The following is a 21,080-nucleotide window of genomic DNA, read 5'->3' as shown; positions in this document are numbered from 1 at the left end:
CAGCTACTCTGCGTATGCCGACTCAACCAAGACAAGACAACACACACACGCACAACATAAAAACCGCTATTTTCTTAAAATGAAGAATTCCTAATGAAGAATTCATACACTTTATTAGACTGAGGTCTTCCTGCTGGAATGAAATTATCATTTGCAGTGAGGACTGAATGCAGTTTTCTGTATTCATCTAGCCCTAGCCTGTCAAGGAAGGGCATGAAAGCATTCCATCTCAATAGAATTTTAATTTATTTATTTTTATTTTATTTCATTATTTAATTTATTTTTTGCTGAAAAACTTCTCATTTTCCATTGGTTAACTGCTAATAGAAATATACTCTAGTCTACATTGAAATCTATTGAAATTGAATGGAGTGGCTTGGAAAGTCAATCCTCAATTTTAGCACTGACGTTCTAGCATAGCACCTAGACCTATACAATTTTTTTTCATAATTTTAAAATGTCACTATTCGTAATCCTTCAATGGTTTGTTAGCCGTGGTTTCATCCAACCTCAATCAGGTCAGGAGCATAGGCCTAACGTTACACAAAATTATTTTCATCTTCGTCACAATTACTTTTACTGACATGAAACTGAATACCTGGGGATGTAATGACTATTTTGTGCGAGACAGAGCATGGATTTTGGGATAATTCAAATCACAAATAACGTCACATCACCGCCACTACCCAACAAAAATCAATTTCACAGTTTTTCACCATCCTTACCTATGCACAAATTTTCTGGAGTGAGGAAAAAAAAATTACAGAGATGAAACATTGTGAGACATTGCAGGACAGAATTCTCTGCTCCTTCAAGACAAGACAAGACAGCATGCACGATATAAGCACTCATAACATTACGCAATTACGTCACGATCGCTGCGGAAAGGAAGTGGGACTCGCATTTGGTACCGCATTTGTGCCAGCGTGCGCGTTTACACCGAGAATAGGTCGGCCCAGGGCCGGCCCGAGACAACCTCCGGAGCTTGTCTAAATGCAGGTCCAAATTTGGTACCGCATTTGGGCCAGCGTGCGTTTACACCGACTTTTAGGCCGGCCCAAAAGGCGGTGTAAACGGGCTCTTAGATTTAAGGGTTTAAACTGGAGAGATTAATTTGTTGATACGTGATTGCCATAAGCAAGTTTGGAAAACTCTGATGTCAGACAATGTGGTGGCCAGAGTATAAGACCCAAATTCATGAAGGTGGTGTGAATTATAGACCATGGACTAAAATAGATGTGAAATAGGCATACCTTTGGCATGTGCGTATCAACATGCGTTTGTTACTGGACGTCTGTTGACGTTCGCAATCAGTCAATTATATATTTACGCAGAAGGAATTTGCGTTAAGCATGGTCAAAATTTAAACCACCATCGTGGTTTTAAGAGTTTTCAAACTCTATTGCCGTATTTTCTGTTGCTGCTGAAATGGATCAGAAAACACTCAGTCATACAGCAGTCACTTCACATCATTTCAATGTTGTTTTGAGTCATTGAACAATTAGTTTCTTATTTCCTCATCTTTTATTTGTACACAATATCAGCTGCGCTGGTATCGCTGAGGACCCTACGGTTCCAATCTTGTCAAACTGAAACAATGTTACATGTATTCGTAATATTGCAGCTCAAGGGTATCATCATGTCGCTTAAAAAAAAATTCTACATCATGGTGCCATGGAGACATGCAATTGTAAAATTCTAAATCGGCGGTCACATATTTCCGTGAATTGAATTCTGTGATGTCAAAATCTTCTATGTGCATCCTTTCATTAACCTGCAGTGTACTGTACATGCTAACAGGTTGCCCTTTACGGGTGCTTTGACGAATGTGTCTGTTTGCCACCAACCCAGGTCCCATCCCGGAGTACCGGCTTCCTTTCGAAGAAGAGCTCGGCCAGGGACCCTCGCTGGAGGACATGCAAGAGTGGGTGGTGGTCAAGAGGAAACGTCCGGCCATCAAAAACCACTGGCTGAAGCACAAGGTGAGATTGCTCCGCTAGCCATGCAGTGTGTTATGCTGCTGGTATTGCATAGCAGTGTTTTATTAAGTGGGTATCTCATTTGTTTGGAGACTAGGTGGTGAACTGGTGGCAACTCGAGTCTTGCTGGTCGCTAAGACGTCTCCGCGATGTTTCCTGGAGACTATAGCCTGGTCTCTGGGCAGTCGCGAGAGAATCCAGCAAGTTCAGTTTTTTCAGAGACTTTTTTCAATCTCTCTCAGTAGTCATGGCAAAGTCACAGAGACTAATTTTGTCCACAATAGTGATAATGATAATGAATAACACTTATATAGCGCTTAATACTGATGTTTCTAAGCGCATTAATCCGGAAAAAAAAAAATATTGAAGTAAAATACAGCACTATGTACATATGATATAACAACAACAACAACAAAGATTAGGATTGAGTAAATATATAAGTTTTCAGCAATGATTTAAACTTATCAACACTTTCAGCATTACGAATATAGGGAGGGAGTTTGTTCGAAAGAGATGGAGAAATAACAGAAAAAGCCCTATCGCCATAATGGGTACAGATGACGGGACCATGTGATAATTGGAGACTGGAGGAAGAACGGAGATAACAGGTTGAAGTGGAGGAGTGGAAGGAAATCAAGTTTTTAAGATAAGATGGGGCAAGATTATTACATATCTTATAAACAATAAGAAGGATTTTAAAGGTGATACATTGATGTATGGGGAGACAGTGGAGGGATTGGAGAACTGGATGTCTTTGCGACCTTGCAGAGACCCATAGTAACCTACCAGGGACGATGTGGAGACGTCATGGGGATATCTCAGTGACTGAGAAGACATCTTCACCCTTAATTGTCATGTGACCTTCTAATGCTCAGTCCGATCTTCAAAAATTTTGTACCAAAATTTGTGCAAGACTTCAAAGAAAAAAGTCGTGAATGGATAACTTCACAACTGTTGCTGTTTCTGAAAAGTCACAAAATTAGGATGGGGCGGGGGGGGGGGGGGGGTCAAATTGAAAACACCCAGTTAATCTAGGGTGAAGGCACATGGCTCCTCTTAATCATGGTGTCATTTCAGTTACTCAAAGAAAAATAGTGAGAAAAATATGTATTCTGGCACCGTAAGTCTGAGGAAATACATGTGTAGGTGCAGTCCATGTAGGGAACCAGGCTTGGAAGCAGGTGCAATGAATTAGCTGTGAGTTGTTAATGGAGTAATCGGACCTCGCAAATTTCCATTTGGGTGGCCATTGGAGAACTTCAGGTTCATATGTAATGAGTCAGGCATGTATAGGGAATGTATGCCACCAAAACATAAATTTTTATTTATTTATTTTTTTCAGAATCATGGACCCAGAGATGTTTCTGAATATTTGGGTTTAAGTGCATACTGAGGTAAAGAATGAGTTTGAAATAATTACTACTAAAAAGATAAACACACACAGAGGAAGCCTACCAAAGGCCCAAATAAGTAATTACAAAACAAGCACAAAAATTATATGTAAAAGTTGACATTGCTACTAAATACAGGGTGTTTTATTGCTGGGCTCGGTTTTGGTAAACTCTAGTTGCTGAGGGGGGAAAAAATGGAAAGAAAGAAAGGAACACCTTCTTTATGTGCATAGTTGTTCTTGTTCAATACACCACTTCTGCATTCCATTTATTTTTGTCTGTTTTAGTGCAACTTCTCTGTGAGCCAAGTGGTGTGTGTATCCTATTGGAGCCTTTGCTTTTCCAAATTTGCAAAGTTGTCTGTACAAGCTAGTACTTATACACAAGGATCTTTGCAGTGTGTGCTCTGAATGGGAACCGTACTAATTACATTGTTCCATCTCCCAACTTTTCCAGGGCCTGGAGCTGCTATGCGAAACGGTGGAGGAGTGTTGGGACCAAGATGCAGAGGCACGCCTCTCGGCGGGATGCGTGGAGGAGCGGATAGCCCAGTTCAGCCACTGCCACACGAACGGCCACCACACTTCGCCGCAGACGCCGCTCATCATGCAGACGTTGCACAACAGCACCAGCTTCGAGAACACCAACACGACGGAGAGCACGGATGTTATACTGTACAGGAACTCGCCTTCGCCGCCACCGAAGGAGTCCAATTTATAAGACTCGATGAAACTGCTCGCAAGTGACTTCAGTCCCCACACTCCGTGTGGAATTCTGCGACGATGGACACAGACAAACACACACACAAAAAATTGACAAACTGAATGGCAAGGGTCAACAATGGCAGTTGGGCATGGGCCATCTTCGTCGCAAGGTTGGTGCAGCAACAAACTGCGGGATATAATAACTTCATCATCATGCCAACCAGGAGGGCTGCTCAACGTGGATGAGGTGTCGGCGGGAACGTGCCGAGAATGCACAAGGAGCTGACAACCCATGCAGAGGGAAGCACAAGTTCTGTGCGGTCAGCGGCGGACATCGTCTGCGCGCCGATGTCGTCGGAGAGCGACCCCAAATGGCCGTGGTGTGGATGCCACCGCCATTGAACGCAGAAATGGCCTTTCACCGTGACACGTTTCTGCTTGGAGGATACCCACGACACTCCCTCAATCCTAGCCAGAGGTGTGGCTGGCGTGTTGGAGAGCCCACAACCTCTTCAGTGAGCCAAAGACAAAAGGCGCCCCCACCCCCAATACTTAACCCTTTAGCTGCCAGCTGGGGCGTTGTAGCACAATGTTGCGTGACTGTGACATAAGGCCAAATCATAAACTGTAAAATGGGATGTACTCTGTCCTAATTGCACCCTCCCCCCTCACCCTTCCTTTCTCTTTCAATCTCCGTGATACGTTTGTCGCCAAGAGATAAGATATACTTTGGACATGTTCCTCGAGGCTTTCCGTGAGGGAGCAGCGGCAGGATTTTGCAAAGATTATGTTTTGTAAATACGGGAATTCCTCTGAGAGGATTTCCCAAGATGGTGTCTGCAGGCGCTGCAGCGCTATGTGGCTCATGCTACGTAAGCGTTGTTGTCTGCAGTTATTTATTGCTGCCTTGGCATAGGAGAGTATATTTCATTATTGATGCTTTGTGTGCACAAGAGAACTTTTAACGTCCCTGTTGCATTTTTTTTTCCGTCTTCTTTTTTTTTCTTCTCCCTTTTAAGTGTACATGTCAAACTCTGTTTCTGTTTTGCCAGCATTCGAGGAATGCATAGTTGCTGTCTTTGCTGCAGGATATTAGAGTATAATGTAGATGTATATATATATTTTTTTCTTTTTGTCTTGATTAAGATGTTGCCGTTGTCCTCTGTGTTAGCAGTCAAGGGCTTCGTCGCGTGGATGCCCTACTATGCAAGTAGCTTACAATAAGTACAACCACTGTGGTTTCAATAGATGTATTGTGCAGAGCCAACAGGCTGTTGCTGTTGAGGTAGCAGTGATTGTAGGATACATTTTCTGTAGTCTTTTGTTCAGTGGCACCCGATTGTTAACTTTCTTTGTCTTGTTTTTGTTTTGTTTTGTTTTGTTTTTTGCAAGACTGTTCAAAAGTTTGAATGCAAAGACTACAGGGAGGAGGTTTTTGGAGAGTAAACAGTAAATCATGTCCTCTCAGGAAAGTAACGAAAATAGAACCCTGCTGTAATTCTTGATTTTGTACATGCCGTTGCGGTCATTATATCGAAACCTTGTTTTCTTTTTATTTCTATTATTAAGCTGAACATTATGAAGCAACGCAAACAGTTAAACAAGAAAAATGCTGCATGTTTCAGAATAGTTGTTTATTATTATTATTTTTTTTTTGGGGGGGGGATAGGTAGTCATGGGTACAATGTAAGAGGTGAACTCAGAACATATAGAATGCTGCATAAATGACTTCAATTGAGTCTGCTCCATTTCATTCTTTCTGTCTATCTTTCCTTCTCTCTTTATGTCTATCCCTCTTTTCCTCTCTCCCCTGTTCTCTCTCTCACACTCTGCAGTGTATCCCTTTCTTTTTTTTTTGGTCTCTGCTGTTGACTAAGCTGAGGAGTTAGTCTTGGCTCAATGTGCACAGATTCTCAACAACAAAAGCACACTGGAGAAGGGAATTTGAGGTGGGTCTGATCTCCGTAGGCATTCCTCCTTTCCTTCAAAGGGGGAGATGAAGCTCCTGCAAAACGTGATAAAAATCACAAAATTCGCATGAAGGTATGTTTCCATGGATTGGAGGATTTAATTGTGGCTCACCTGTCACAAAGCATTATATGAGGGCATTATGGAAGCTTAAAAGCAAGAAAATGTAGTCATTTTGCCACTTATTTTAAATAGTTCTCATGTTTACAGGGGAAGGTGATGTACAGTAACATGTCAAAGAGGCAAAAAGGGTGTAGACGTAGCACAAATTTCGCAAATGCCCTATTTCTGCTGCATTGAATGTGTCAGTGTTATATGAGTTTTGCCAGTAGCATGAACAGTAGCAGAAATAATCCTGTATGAGTATGTCACTTTGGAAAGTAGAAGAAATGCAGGGAAGCCAACCCGCATGAGTTGGAGGGCATCTTGGTGAGAAATGAGAAAGGTAGGGGTCAAGTTTAAATTGCCCTTGTATTTGGTATGCATTTTATTATTTGCATATCCTCGAGTAAAATGCTGCAAGGTACGTAAAGAGAATACAGCTCTGAGTTTGTGAGGCCCGTACGTGTATACTATAGATACTGTACATTTCAGACGACTGGTGTGTAGACAAAGTCTTTCGTTTTCAGCATTGATGTGCTTTTGTTCCTGTCCCGCTCTTAATAGTTGGACGTTCCCAGTATTCTCCTAAGGTCATGCGTGGGTGACTTTCTCACAGTGTTGATCGCAGGGTGCATCACATCGTCGGCAAGCACATTGTGATGACATAGCGCCGCAGTGGCGACATCAAAGAGATTGAACCTCTGGGCGACAGAACACCTGATCAGTGATCGTCTCAGCAGTTACGAACTTGTTGCGTTATGTGTGGTCTAACAGTTGGTAGTGTGGGGCAAACATTTTGAGATGTGCACCACTTCCTTGTCTGCGTGCAGACTGCCCCGTTCTCTTCACCCCACCCATCATGATGCATCGTTGATTTGTGAGATGTTTGCTCGTCTGGCGAACATGCCGTTCCGTTTGCTATGTAACTGTGAGATAACATTTGCATAGGGTATTTGGCATTATTGTCTACCTGTCAGCTGGTAGAATAGACAGCATTTTGTTACGGGGGGTGGGGGGGGGGGAGATGGTGGGAGGAGGTGTGAAGTCTGGACCAAACATACTCTCCTTGTTGGTTGAGTATGATTACTCATTGAGCAAATATTTCAATTTCAGACATTTACATGGCTTGGCAAATTCTGACAGAGATAAGCAAAGTTTAGCTGAGGATGCGCTTACGCAATGTACGCGTAGAATAGAATGGCGTAAGTGTTTTGATAATGTACATATGCTGAGATTCCAAGCCCTTATTTTTCATTTTCACATAAATACATAATATGCAGAGTACTTCTTTTATTCTGAAGTATGCCAGATTTTAAGGGCCCACAAAAAAACTTTAAAAGTTGTTAATAGAGATATTCAATAAACAGGCACAATGTAAAATTAGGATTTGCTGAGATGATAAGGTGACTTCTATTCCAATTTTCCAACAGTGCAATATGTAGTCAACCCCAATTTCAAGTTTTGGAAAGAGAAAACAAAAACAAAAACAGGAAGGTTCTCTTATTTAATTTTTTTTTTTTTAAATGTGTGTGCATGTTTCCTCTGAATTTTTAGCGTCGTCCGTCGTCCGTCGTGCGTAAACTTTTTACATTTTCATCTTCTTCTTGAGAACCCCATGACCGATTTTCACCAAACTTGGCAGGTAGCATCCCTAGGGGAATAGGATCTCAATTTGTTCAAATGGGCACCATGGCCCACCTGGGGGGCCCCAGGGGGGCCCAAACACCCTAAAATTAAGGAATCTTTAAAAATCTTCTTCTCTAGAACCAGAAGTGATAGGGCTTAAATGATACTATGAGTAAGTACATTGAAGACTGTAGTTTCAAGTTTGTTCATGGGGGAATCAGGGGTGCCCCCCTTGGGACCCAGGGGAGGGGGGGTGGGGAGGGGTTCTAATGGGGCCTAAATTGTACATTTTCATCTTCACTTTGAGATTGCCATGTCTGATTTTCACCAAACTTGGTAGTTAGCATCCCTAGGGGGACAGATTCTCAATTTGTTCAAATGGGCACCATGGCCTACCTGGGGGGTCCCCAGGGGGCCCAAACCCCCTAAAATTAAGGAACCTTTAAAAATCTTCTCTAGAACCAGAAGTGATAGGGCTTGGATGATACTATGAGTTAGTACATTGATGACACACATAGTTTCAAGTTTGTTCATGGCGGAATCAGGGGTGCCCACTCCCCCCCCCCCCCCCCTTGGGGATCCAGGAGAGGGATGGGAAGAAGTCCTACAGTTGTAATGGAGCCTTAATTGTACATTTTCATCTTCTTCTTGAGAACCCCATGACCGATTTTCACCAAACTTGGCAGGTAGCATCCCTAGGGGGATAGAATCTCAATTCCTTCAAATGGGCACCATGTCCCTCTTGGGGGGCCCCTAGGGGGCCCACCCCTCCCCCCACATTAAGGAATATTTAAAATCTTCTGCTCTAGAACCAGAAATGATAAAGCAAAGTTAATATCATGAGTTTGTACATTGATGACTTTAGTTCCAAGTTTGTTAATTGCAGATCCAGGGCTGCCCCCCCCCCCCCCCCCCCCCCCCCCCCCCAAGAATGATAGAATAAGAGAGTTCCTTTTCTTTGCTCTGTTCACCTTATTGAAATGAACCTAGAGCAAACTTGCACCAAGCCATTTTGAGACGAGAAAAGGTTTTGCATCATCGGCATACATGATGTACTAAATTTCATTTGAATAGGATGGTTTTGGCAATCAGTGTTCGTATGGATTTCGATATTCTCCCTTTATTGAATTGCTCTCATAGGTCATTCTCAGCCAGTGCTCTCATGCTTGTAGTCTATAATCCAATGTGATTGGGCATTCTGTGTCGGGTTCCCCTTGCATCTTGGTATATCTATACACTGCTGTAATACTGAATCCAATCAGTATGAGAGCTGTGGTTATACTGGTGGTAAAAGTGGGAGGGTTGTTTCTGCTGTTTTCACGTGTTGGTTTAAAGTTTTGATTAGCAAGGGGTAAGGAATGCTACAATGTACATGTAGCTCTGTTGTGAGTCTTTGAGATGGGTATATTTTTAGTAATTAAGCTTGATCACGGGAACATCCATCTGATGTCATTGAACCGCAGTTGGCAACGGTCGACATACATATATATGATTTTCTTTTCTTTTTGTTTGCCAACACAAAACCAATGACTGGTCGGCCTCGTGTCTGCGATGTTTTACGTGACATACTGGTTTCTATGTAGCAACCATGCTGACATGAACCATGAGCAGCAGCGGTTGAGGTCCATATCTGAGGCTCAGTGATACCAGTATCCTCTTTGACAGAGCGTGCTGTAGAAAGTTAGCTATGATGAACTGAACTCGATTGAAAGTCGTTTGGCTATGTGAGGGTGGTACTGGTGTAAAGGTTATCTGGACCACGGAGTCTCTTGCTGTGTTCTATCTTACTCTTCTTCTTTGTTTCTTTTTGAAAACAATCTTTAGAATGTTGATTCCCTCAGGCTGAAGGAGCGCTGATGCTCAGAACTGTATATTTTGAAGCAACAGAGCACCAGAAGATTATTTTTTTGTTTTAATATGTCACAACGACCCCCTATCTTTCATTACGCTCAATATCCTTGTGGTGGTTGCCCACGTACACCTGGAAGTGTGATTACCTCAGGAATAGCGGCTTCAGGGGTGATCTAGTGCACGGGGTACATCCCGTTTTGCGTCTTCCTACCTCCTCCTCCTCAATCAACTCACATGTGTCGGTTTATCTCGAGCATCGGCTATTCCTGCGAGCCCTAGATAACCGACAAGATTAAATTTCACATACCAGCTGAAGATTAAATTTCACATACGAGCTGTTGAGAACAGTTCAAGAGCAGCTTTCAGTTTATATGACTGTAATGCAACTGATTTATTTTGTATACCGGGTACTCGAAGACTTGCATTTCCTTATAATTTTTTCCCCCTCTATCTCTCATTTGATGGTATGTGTAGGTATGGGTTTCTAAATTTATGAGTTGAAAAAAAAAACAGCAGATTTTTGTTCTTATTATTATTGTTATCATTACCTTGGTACCAGTTTGTTATTCTGTTTCTTTTTCTCAGCAGAGGGAAGGATGAAAAAGAAATCACAGCCTGAGTTCAGGTACAATTTGTATACAATTGTAACTCATGTATTTTATTGCTGTTATTGTGAAGGAGAAAAAACAAATTATTGGATGAGAATTGTCTCTCTTTTGGTTTATGTGGAATCATGCTTCAAAATCAGTTCCCCCACCCCCCCCCCCCCCCACCCAAAGATCTGCATTTGAAGTGCTTCATAAAGCTCATAAATTTATTGCATTTGTTTCAAAAGACAATATGTGGACAAGAGGGAAACATTTCCACATTGAGATCAAAATTCAGTTGATCTTTCTTTGTGTATCCATGGCCAAGTGTGTCTGATGCTCTTAATGTATGATCCTCTACTCCTCCCCCCCCCCCCCCCTTCAACTAAATCAGATTTATACTGTGTACTCGTCATAAAGAGGCGGAATATATCAAAACCCTCTAACAACAAGGTGATTTCTCAGGTCCCAACTCTCTCTATTTCTTTGCTTTTCTACCCTGATATAGCGAGAAACATTATATAACAAGGTAATTGTCATGGAGTTTTAGGTCCTTGTTATAACGAGATTCCCGCTTACTCGAATTTGAGAGCAATACTGTGAAAATCTGGGAGTAATATCCTGATTGATATGAACAAAATGTATAGCTTGACACTTTGATATCAAATGAGGACCAGGCACAATTGACAGAATATTCATATGTCGCTTGCCATCTGGTCACTGCAAGCCAATGTATTTGTGTACACATATTTATATTGGTGTGTGACTTAATCAGCTCTCTTCTTATTTCACTATTTATCCAAAAGTTGCCTTTTATTCCAGAAAATTAAATTATGGTCATTTTAACTTATACCAACTCAGGTGACATGTATGTAAAAGAAAAGGGTGAAAAAAAAAAGAAGTTCAGTTATTCCATTACCCAAACTGCCAACCAGTTGCACAAAAACCAGCAAAACCATGCAGTTGCACAAAAACGATACTGACATGGGAATGAGAACTACAAAGGAATGTGTGTATGCAGTGTGAGAATTTAAATTGCCAACTCTCATAGCCTTGCTAAGCATCTTATTATGGTATGTTATGTTGGGGCTCTCTGTGCAGTGAGTCGAAAAGAGAAAACAATAGTTTATTCCGCATTTTTCTGCCCCCCCCCCCCCATGCTGACCAATGAACCGGTATTCATGTTGGTGTCAACATACATGTATACACATCATAAATACACATTTCTTAGCATGATTGTTCACACAGCGATACATGCACGAGTGTACGTTGTAAGATGAAGAAGATAATTCTAACTGTGTTTTGTGTGATCAGATCATATCTTCATTCGTGGGACTCTCTTCCATGGCCAGAGGCTTTTGTATCGATGCGTCGCGTGAGTAGGGAGGGTTTACTTACGCTACAGTGTGCACCGAGTTGATTAGACTGGTACTCGAGGCCCTCATAGAGACATACAACACCCCCCCCCCCCCCCCCATGTCTACACCACACAAAAGATTTAGCACCTGATAGATATAGCTGAGCCTGCGCCTCTAAGAGGTATAATTATACAGTGGGTCTAAATGCTACTGTACAACTGTCATGCTTACAGGATGGTGTATTTAAGATCAGCCTTAACCAAGTGCAGTATATCCATAATGTCTTGGTGTATGGCTATGCTATGTGTCCTAAAGGGCCCCCACCACTACATAGTGATGCAGTCGGGTCTCTTCCTGTACTTTATTTACTGCACTTGTCCCAACATATCATACTTGTTTTAGGTTGCAAGAACCACTAGAGGGGTGAAAGACTAAAGGAAGCATTGAAAGCTTGTCCAATGATGGGGCACACCTGATTACACCATTTTATTTCCTCCCTTTTCTTGTACGGAAGAAGGGGAAGGTTGTACTTGCCATACATATGTATACATACCATGCTTACAACATTGATCCACAGCTCTTTTACGAATGTGCCCCAGATCATGTAAATCGGTACCTACCAGTATCATTAGTCTGTTGTCTTTTTGTTCTGGCGTGAAAGAAGGTATTGTAATTGTTCCGTACTCTCGATGAATAGTTGGGTGTAATATTTAGATGCCTTCGAAGACTGTTGCTGCATATTATGCAATACATTGTATGTAGTTGCTGGCTCAAGAACTTACCCGTACTTTAATAGTGGGGACACAATTGTTGGTATAAAAGGGCTCTTTTAACTTTTTTGCTTGCAAACTTTGAATGTCCTACTTGCCATGATACTGATGACCAAATGAGGGTTGGGGGTGGGGTGGTTAATTTTCATTATTGCATCATTTAGTTTTGTTTGAGCCACTCTGAGCACATCAATTGGCCAACATGTGTGATCGTCTGGACCCTGCTCTATCGTTTGGCGAATACTTTTATTCTTTTTTTCCCCCCATTATCAATCGTTATGTTACCAGCTCAAAATCTAATCATGTGGCACAGTCCACTGTAGCCAGTAATTGTGATGTAAGGTGCTCTCTATCTGATATCATGGTTAGACACAAACTTCTCTCTCACTCTGTCGTCTGCGCTTTGCTGCAGTATGTTACACGCGGCACCCATCTCTGGTGAGACATTCAAAATGCCCAGATTACCTTTCATTTTTAGCTCTTGTATCTCATATTTGGTGTGATATTCTTTCTTGTTTTCTTCTGTTGAGCAAAAGTTATGTGTGTGTGTGTGTGTGTGTACATATATATATAATTTGCCGTCATCAGTGACTGTAGGAAGATAGCGTGCACAGAAGAGAGGGAACTCATTTTCATTTCTCACCTTGTGTGTTTTTACCAGGTGTTGTACATGATTGAAGTAGTCACTGTGTTTTGCTCGGAAAGAGTGAGCGAATGAATTATACAAATGTAATATGCTCTACAAGAGTAGCGCATGCACGTGTGCTTCTATCACAGTAGGCGTGTCTAGTAATATTGCGTCACGTTTTACATGTACATAGCATGTTTATGCAAGCTTGTAAATTGATCTCTAGCAGAAAGAAATACTACCTCACGACGTCGTAAGAACATTTCTGCAGGAATCTACTAGGATGGCGGAACAAAAAAACAAAAAAACAAAAAAAAAACCTGATTATAATAATGTTGCATACCCGGTTATTAGTGATTTGCAAATAATTTTGCATGCATGCAAAGTAAATTATATACGTGCTAGTGTGTGTCCGTAGAATTGGATCCAGTGCTGCTTGTAATCTTTGAACCTATCGAATGGCAACATGTCCAGTCTACGCCGTACCGTCTTTCTTAGATGCTGCTGCTCCTCGTCACTTTTTTTGTCACCCTTGACCAAAGCCATTTAGCAAGGCAAAGATCTCTGTTTGTTTGCGTCCGCAAATAGTGAATTTCTTCTGCTTGTATTAATAATGCAAAGCTTCCCTTGCTGACCTCTATAGTCACACCAGTAAATCAGGGTGTCACTGTGCATGTATGAGCAGTTTGGGGATTCGCCGTTGGGTGACATTCCACGGTCGCATATTCACGCCCCATTATCAAGATCTGGAAAGCAGTTTCAATATTTATGCCATTGTTTATTTTGCTCCGAACCAAACTATCATGCTTCAAGTGAGAGTAAGACATCTCGGTGTAGCCATTGTTCAAGTGGCACGTATAAATGTAGAACTATTGGGACGTTAACAATGTCACATGCTCAAACTGCTGAAAAGTTATAGGGACAGTCAATTCCTGTTCCAGGGTATATACACCACACAAGTGCTGGTGGAAAGACCCCGTACATATTTTTTAAAGTGTATTCATTGTCTGTCGTTCCAAAGGCGCCAGAAGTTAATCGACTATGCTCAAACAGTGTTTATGCTCTTGAACTGGTAGTCACTTTCATGCACCGCAAAATCATTGTTTATTTGAACAAGGGAAGCATAAAACAAAGTGAAAACAGGGGCTGGGTGTGTAGAATAACTCGCCGTTTTGTGAATGACCACCACAGTATTCTAGTCATTTACATACGTGTATGCATAATATTCATGCGAATAATTCATCCCCCGGTGACCAAAATATGCGCCGGGCAGTTGAGGTAGAAGTGTCGATACAGTTCCGATATAATTCTTTGCTCTGAAAGCCTATAGGCAGGCCCATTGAGATAACCACACATAATTGACACATGCATTTCTACACGCCAAAGATGATCCTAACATGAAATGTAGGGTAGGAGAGGCAACCTTGGAGAGGGGGTCACTGTGGAGCGGAGAATCGGCTCCACGCCACGGAGCTACGAAGTGCCGACTCAAAGAAGTCGCATGTGACTTTAAGAGCAAATAGATTGAGATGTGACATCTACAGATAATCCTATTCTAAATTATTGATAGAGTCTATGTATAACATATACTTGAGATGCAATTATTTCTCTCGATAGAAATCATGATTGTTATTAGACTGCTTGTCTGCGATTTTATATGAAAGGATGGCGACAGTGCCCCGAGTGGTATGCGGGACAGTGGTAATGGTCATTTCATGAAAAAGAATAAAACTGCCATGCAGACGAAGACGCAAAACTGCCAGGAACATGGAGCCCGTCCCCACCTACAATCTATACATTTTCTTCATAAAAATGTCCAGCAGAGAGCGAGTTTTCAGACATGCATTTTAGACTTGTATGCTGTGGGGCCCCCTAGAGTCCAGATTGACGCTGATGTTTTAGCCAATGTGTCCATGTCTTGTTCTTGTGCGTGCATCTGGTCCGTTTGATAGAGTTGATCATGTTTGCAAAACTAGAAATAAAGGCACAATTAAAATACAGGAAAAAGGATTGGTTATTTTTGTTTGTTTATGTATTATTATCATTATTATTTTTTTGCTTCAGTTACCAGGACTCCACAGCATGTAAAGCTTGCAAATGCAAAACAGACTTGAAGTGAAATGCTAACCTTTTTCGTTACGCATCGCCAGGAAAGCAGCGCTTTGTCGTGACCAGGGCTCTGTGTTGTTGGACTACCTCAGGCAAATCTTGCGCTTTAGCGGCAATGACCCCAGCTCTATTCTAGCTTTATATGTGTGTTTCCTATGTATGTATGTATGTATGTATTATGTATATGTATATGTATATGTATGTATGTACAGGTATGTATGTGCACCCATGTTTGTGCACACTGAATGCAGCTTGTGTGTTGCTGCAACTCCAGGGGTTTTGTACAGAATCATCTTTTAACCTGATGCACTTATGATTATATTCATTACTTTCATGTGAACTCCTTCGCTTCTTTTTCTCCCCTCTGTTTTTCTGTCTCCCTTTTTTCCTATTTCCCTCTTGTATTATTTTTCTTTGAATAATATAGCTATCTTGCAGAAGGAAATTCATATTGTATATGTAGAGTTAGTATTCTGATTTTTATGACTGTTCATGTGATTCGTACCTCAGAATTTAACTATGTTTCTTTAAATCATTGGACTAGTCGAGTGTGTACAGGTAGGACTATGTAGGTCTGTGTTGTAGATCTGATTCTGAGAGAGATTTCTCATAGGGAGTATCGTGTCATGTCATTTAATTAAACGAAAGTGTTACATCACAAATAACAGTACGTCTGAGTGATCTTTCTTTGGTGTTTCTTGGCGTAAGAGTCTCTTCTTCAAGCAGCAGTTTTGTTTTTTGTTGGTAACTTTATGAAAAATTGAAAAACCTGATATCCTCATTTTGCAACTCCTTGTTGGCTTATCATTACATAAAGAAAACATATACACAACAAAACCACAAACACACAATACATAACACTTCCCCAAAGCTACCTTCCTATCTGTCAATATGTACATCTTGGATGTATTGTACTGTACTAGATTATATGCACAACAAATGCATAATTAATGCTAATTATGCATTTGGAGTGTATAGTGAGTGGAATAGTGCATAAAAGAGCATGTATCCATTGTAATGGAAAATAAGGTGTATTTATAACATTGATTTGTTACATACTACAAGACAAGTGTATTTGTGTCACAGGGGATTCCCCGTGCAAGAATCAAAAAGTAAAGTTCACCACCGTGAACTATAATGAAATCCATGAATTTCATGTGTGGTACAGTTTTGACCAATCACATATATTGTTGTAAATACACTTAACTACTACACCGTGTATTATATTACACACAGGGCCTATACTGCCCTATTTTGGCAAAAGGAAGCAAGTGACATCGAGTACAAATGCTACAAATGAAGAAAATATGTTTTTGGGTAGGTCCTTCAACATGGAAATTTGTGATGAGAAATAATGTCTGTATTCGTGCAAGTCATATGGTGATGCATTTATGACAATTCGAAGAATTTTGATATTCCCATAGAAACTCATTACGTAACTTGCTTCCTTTTGCCAAAGTATTATAGATTTGTAGCAAACATGAAAAATCTGGCAAAAGGAAGCATGTGACAATCATATCATGAGTATGTTACTTGCTTCCTTTTGCCAAAGTATTTTAGATTATGTGCAAATACAGTATAAATAATTTGGCAAAAGGAAGCAAGTGACAATCATATCATGAGGTTGTAACTTTCTTCCTTTTGCCAAAGTATTTCAGATTTTTAGCAAACATGACAAATCTGGTAAAAGCAAGTGATAATCAATCATCATGAGAATGTTACTTGCTTCCTTTTGCCAAAGTATTAAAGATTTGTAGCAAACATTAAAAAATGGCAAAAGGAAGCAAGTGACAATCATATAAGGATGTTACTTGCTCCCTTTTGCCAAAGTATTTTAGATTGTGTGTAAATATAAATGATTTGGCAAAGGGAAGCAAGTGACAATCATATCACAGGGTTGTTACTTGCTTCCTTTTGCCAATTTTTTTAAATACAATTTTGTGCTCTTGCTTCCTTTTGCCACCTAAATATCTCAGAAATGGGCCAAAATTGTAACTTTAGGATTTTCAGTTGAATAGAGCATGCCTCAAATATGCCAAATCAATAAAAAAAAGTCAATATTCATAAAAATGTCACTTGCTTCCTTTTGCCAAAGTAGGGCAGTATAAGTGACAAAGTACTAGCATATTTCAAAAACAATGTACTATAATGTACGTTACACGATGGAAATGAGCAGCAAAACCTTGGACTTAAATAAATGAGACACAGTAGCATGATTCAAGGTTATATCTTTATTTGAAAACAAATTAACAAAATACTTTGTGTGTCATGAAGTCTTTTAGAGGGTAGCACTTGCTGTCTGGTATATAATCATACTGTCCAGGCATATGTTACATTCCAAATCAGTGCATTAACCACATACCACATCATGGAAGACAAGCACAGAAACACAAAGTCACATATCACTTAAGAGAGACAAAGGGGAAAATGACCAGCTTCCCTTTACAGTGCACTCCCGTTATAATGAACACAGTTTTAACAAAATTCTGGTTATAGCGAAGTAAAAATTCAGGCCTCAACATTCTCTGCTTTACGTTTTTTATTCGTTCGGCTGTAACGAAATTTTGTTACTGTACTTGGGCTTTCTATACAACTGTAGCTCAGTCAGTAGAGCACCGGGCTAGCAATCCGGAGGTCTCGGGTTCGAATCCCGATGGAATCCCATTTTTTTGCTCATTTTTCCAATAATGAATTATATTCATTTCTGGTCAGTTTCCTACTGTTTGCGTTTGTTACATGCTCAAAAAGCTGCATCACTTCGGTGATCCCTTGCATTTATCCCCATGTTGAATTATCCTTCGGGTTTATGTCAGGTTCAAGTGTGTGCGTGAGTGTCACACACATACACACTGCTATTAATGGCTTCTGACCATTCAAGCATTGAGAATTAAGGGTTTCTGGGACAAACACTGTACTAGGGCTTTCTATAGAGCAGTCGGTAGAGCACCGGGCTAGCAATCCGGAGGTCTCGGGTTCGAATCCTGATGAAATCCCATTTTCTTTGCTCATTTTTCCACTAAGAAATTTTGATACATAAAAGAAAAGTGCTGGTCTCGAGGACATTGTTATAACAGGAGTCGACTGTACTACACACTTCAAGGATTCGCAACCAGGTGTGCTACTTACAGAAATACTCTTTATTTGACACAAACATCTAGCCAACAAGACAACTTTACCTTGCAAGTGGGAATTGCTGTGTAGCCAAAATCTCTACACATTTTGCATCTATAATAGCATCCTATGGGTTTCCATTTTGACAAGATGTGTTTTACTGTACGAGCTGAAATTTTTGTGGTGGTTTTATTTTCGTGAATTTCGTGAATCGCCTTAGAACCGCGAAAATAACAACACGCGAAAATAACGCGCGAAAACAAAAACGCGCGAAAACAACACAGGGAAATGAAAATCAAGCCATGCCATGTGCTGCAGGATCGCGCCAAAATTATAGTGCTGTACAGTACACTACTAGTACTCGTAGCTAGCTACATATGCAGATCCAGCACACAGCTACTGTAGGAGGAGTGACCAAGCTACGTATGCAAAGCCGAGGCAGTGTGGATTATCATTGCATGGTTTACAACAGCATGCTGGCGTGATGCATCCTCTTACCATGTAACAGAAAAGTAAGTAGACCATAATAATTTTGTTTTATAAGCATTATAAGCACGTATCTATTTTCATCGTGCGTGTTATTTTAATGTCCACTTGCAAACATGTAATATATCCCGTCCTGCTCTGCGCCTAGCTAGCCTTCAACTTGTCGACTGTGCACGCACGTCGCACAGTACAGCTAGCTATAGCTGTTTAAAGTGCGTTCAGTCTTCTCTTGCAGCTGCATTCTTGGTGTTCGCCTGTCGATGTCCGGCACAAATTTTGAAAGTCCTTGTAAAGTATTTCTTTTTGATATTTGTTTTACTTTCAAATTGAGAAAGTACTAGTACTTACACGTGTAAGGTACTTTTAGTTTAGACAACTATAGTTTTTTTTTTTGTGAGAGTTCAAGTAAGTTCAGTTAGACCCTTGCAACCGCGAAATTAAAAACACCCGAAAATGTCCTCCAAGTAGCAATTTGCGAAAATATCTGTACGCGAAAATTTCAGCTCGTACAGTAATACGTACGTGTCTTGTCATTACAGGGTTTGCCTGTTATATTGTGCCTTACTCATAACTACTTGGAACAATACAAAGTCTTGACCATGCAGGATGTCTCATCTTAATGATAAAATCAGCTTTCCAGATGGCTGAATCAAAAAGACCCAAATTTTGAAAAATTTGCAATGAGAACGGCCGTAATGTCTCTGTTTTCCCCTCTTTGAAATGCAATTGAAGAAGAGATTATCAGTGTAGTCATTGTCAATATTTTTAAGTTTGCTCTAGATGTCTGACTTGGTTAATAATAATGTGGACTGGCTACTTTCGGGGGAAATGACATTAATTGCCCTTACTAGAATCGTATTGCCCTCCTCTTCGACTTGGGCCAAACAATTCTAGTTCAGGCAATAGATGTCATATCCCCCTTATGGCCAGTCCATATTATATTAATATTGACTTTCAAAAGGAAATCTATCCCAGTGAGCACTAACAGAATAAACAAGAAAGTTGATGGCATGCATTCATGCACCATGCCACGGCAAGCCAAAAACAGAATTCTTCACACTTCCTTGTGACTTGCAACTGCACCTCATGACTCATACATTAGTGCTTTGCTCTGTTCACATAAGACACTTGTTCTCAACTTCAGTGAATTGTTGTGGGAACAGAGTACAAGTATACCTGCAATAAAGATACATTTGTAAGACTATACAGAGACATTATCACGCTTACAAATTACTTAAATAGTGCAGCAAGAGATAAGTATAATAAACATGTTTCATCATCTCTGATTAAAAAAAGGGTGGTGGAGGATGATAGAAGTTTATGACAACTGAAGTATATTACAGAGCTACACTGTAGCACTCACACATAGAATTCCCATGTATCCTGTACATCAAGGTGAATATCACTTCCGGAGTATTATCAAAGCGGGAGAGAATGTCACCATACTGAATAGCATCCTGTGAGAAAAACTAGAATATAATAACAATGAAATAGACACAACAAAACTTCCACAGCCTTGCAGGAAACCAACTGGCTTTCTGTCTCAACAGACTGCCAAGTTCATGGTAGTCACAGGTGCACTTTGTGCTTCGTAAATACACAATAATCATGGTGACCAGAAGTATGTCTGACAGAACAACGTGTGCATTAATGCACTCAAAAAGACTGACCACTCGGCATTCCCGGCATTTTACTTCTGGTAGATTGCTTTGTTGCCAGTCACTATAAATTGCCCACAAAATGAACATCAGCTAGATTAGGTTGCAGACTTTCTGGAGTGAGTTTTGCTAAAGACGATACTCTTGACCCCTTTCCATGTCCAGGCACTTAGCCGTGACCTACCATGCTTTTTCACTAGCACTCTGTTCACTTCTACAAACTTGACCTAGTACGGTAATTGTAAAGTTAGCCAGCCCACTGAGGCGTAACAATAAGCCTCAGTCCAATACGAAATCCATAGTGACACAATAGGTATTAAGAGGTATTCAGTATTATTTGGTGATCTATTCAGTGGCAGTTAGTTTCCACTCATCTGTGCCAATCAGTGAAGAAAGGCACTCTAGCAGACACACTAGTCAGTGAAGAAAGCAAAGTGAGGACTTATGAGGATATTTCTTCACACCCCTGTAGGCGAAAAAAAATATCTCTGTAGACCCATTAATGCAAAGTTGGGTTGCCTCAGTTTGCGACAGGCATCATGATATACAGCATCATCACGGTACACTCTTGTTGGGAGTGAATATTCGATGCATCCAACTGTCCAACCCTTTTGGTTCTTGCAGAGCCCAAAGTGATCAAAACCTGAATCATCCGCATTCAGATGGGAGCGTGGCACAATCTTGCATGACTCGGGTAATAAGATGGCTGTCTGGGCCAAACTACCCAAATAATCTTATACTAATGTGTGAAA

At 40.7% G+C, this 21,080-nt stretch overlaps 1 protein-coding gene across 1 annotated transcript in view; it reads left to right on the top strand.

The window, feature by feature from the left end:
• The window catches only part of LOC139723792 (activin receptor type-2A-like), an 82,821-nt gene extending 75,676 nt beyond the window's left edge, over nt 1–7,145 (top strand). Inside the window, exons 6-7 of the mRNA XM_071635000.1 lie at nt 1,852–1,982; nt 3,827–7,145. Of these exons, the coding sequence (XP_071491101.1) occupies nt 1,852–1,982; nt 3,827–4,090 (395 nt within the window). The 3' untranslated portion in view covers nt 4,091–7,145. The remainder of the gene's footprint in view (nt 1–1,851; nt 1,983–3,826) is intronic.
• Nucleotides 7,146–21,080: the final 13,935 nt, after the last annotated feature.

The sequence above is a fragment of the Diadema antillarum genome, unplaced genomic scaffold, assembly GCF_040938485.1.
Source record: "Diadema antillarum isolate AM-2024a unplaced genomic scaffold, OU_Dant_1.0 scf00000200, whole genome shotgun sequence".
NCBI classification, from domain to species: Eukaryota; Metazoa; Echinodermata; class Echinoidea; order Diadematoida; family Diadematidae; genus Diadema; species Diadema antillarum.
This window is presented reverse-complemented; position numbering and strand designations above follow the sequence as displayed.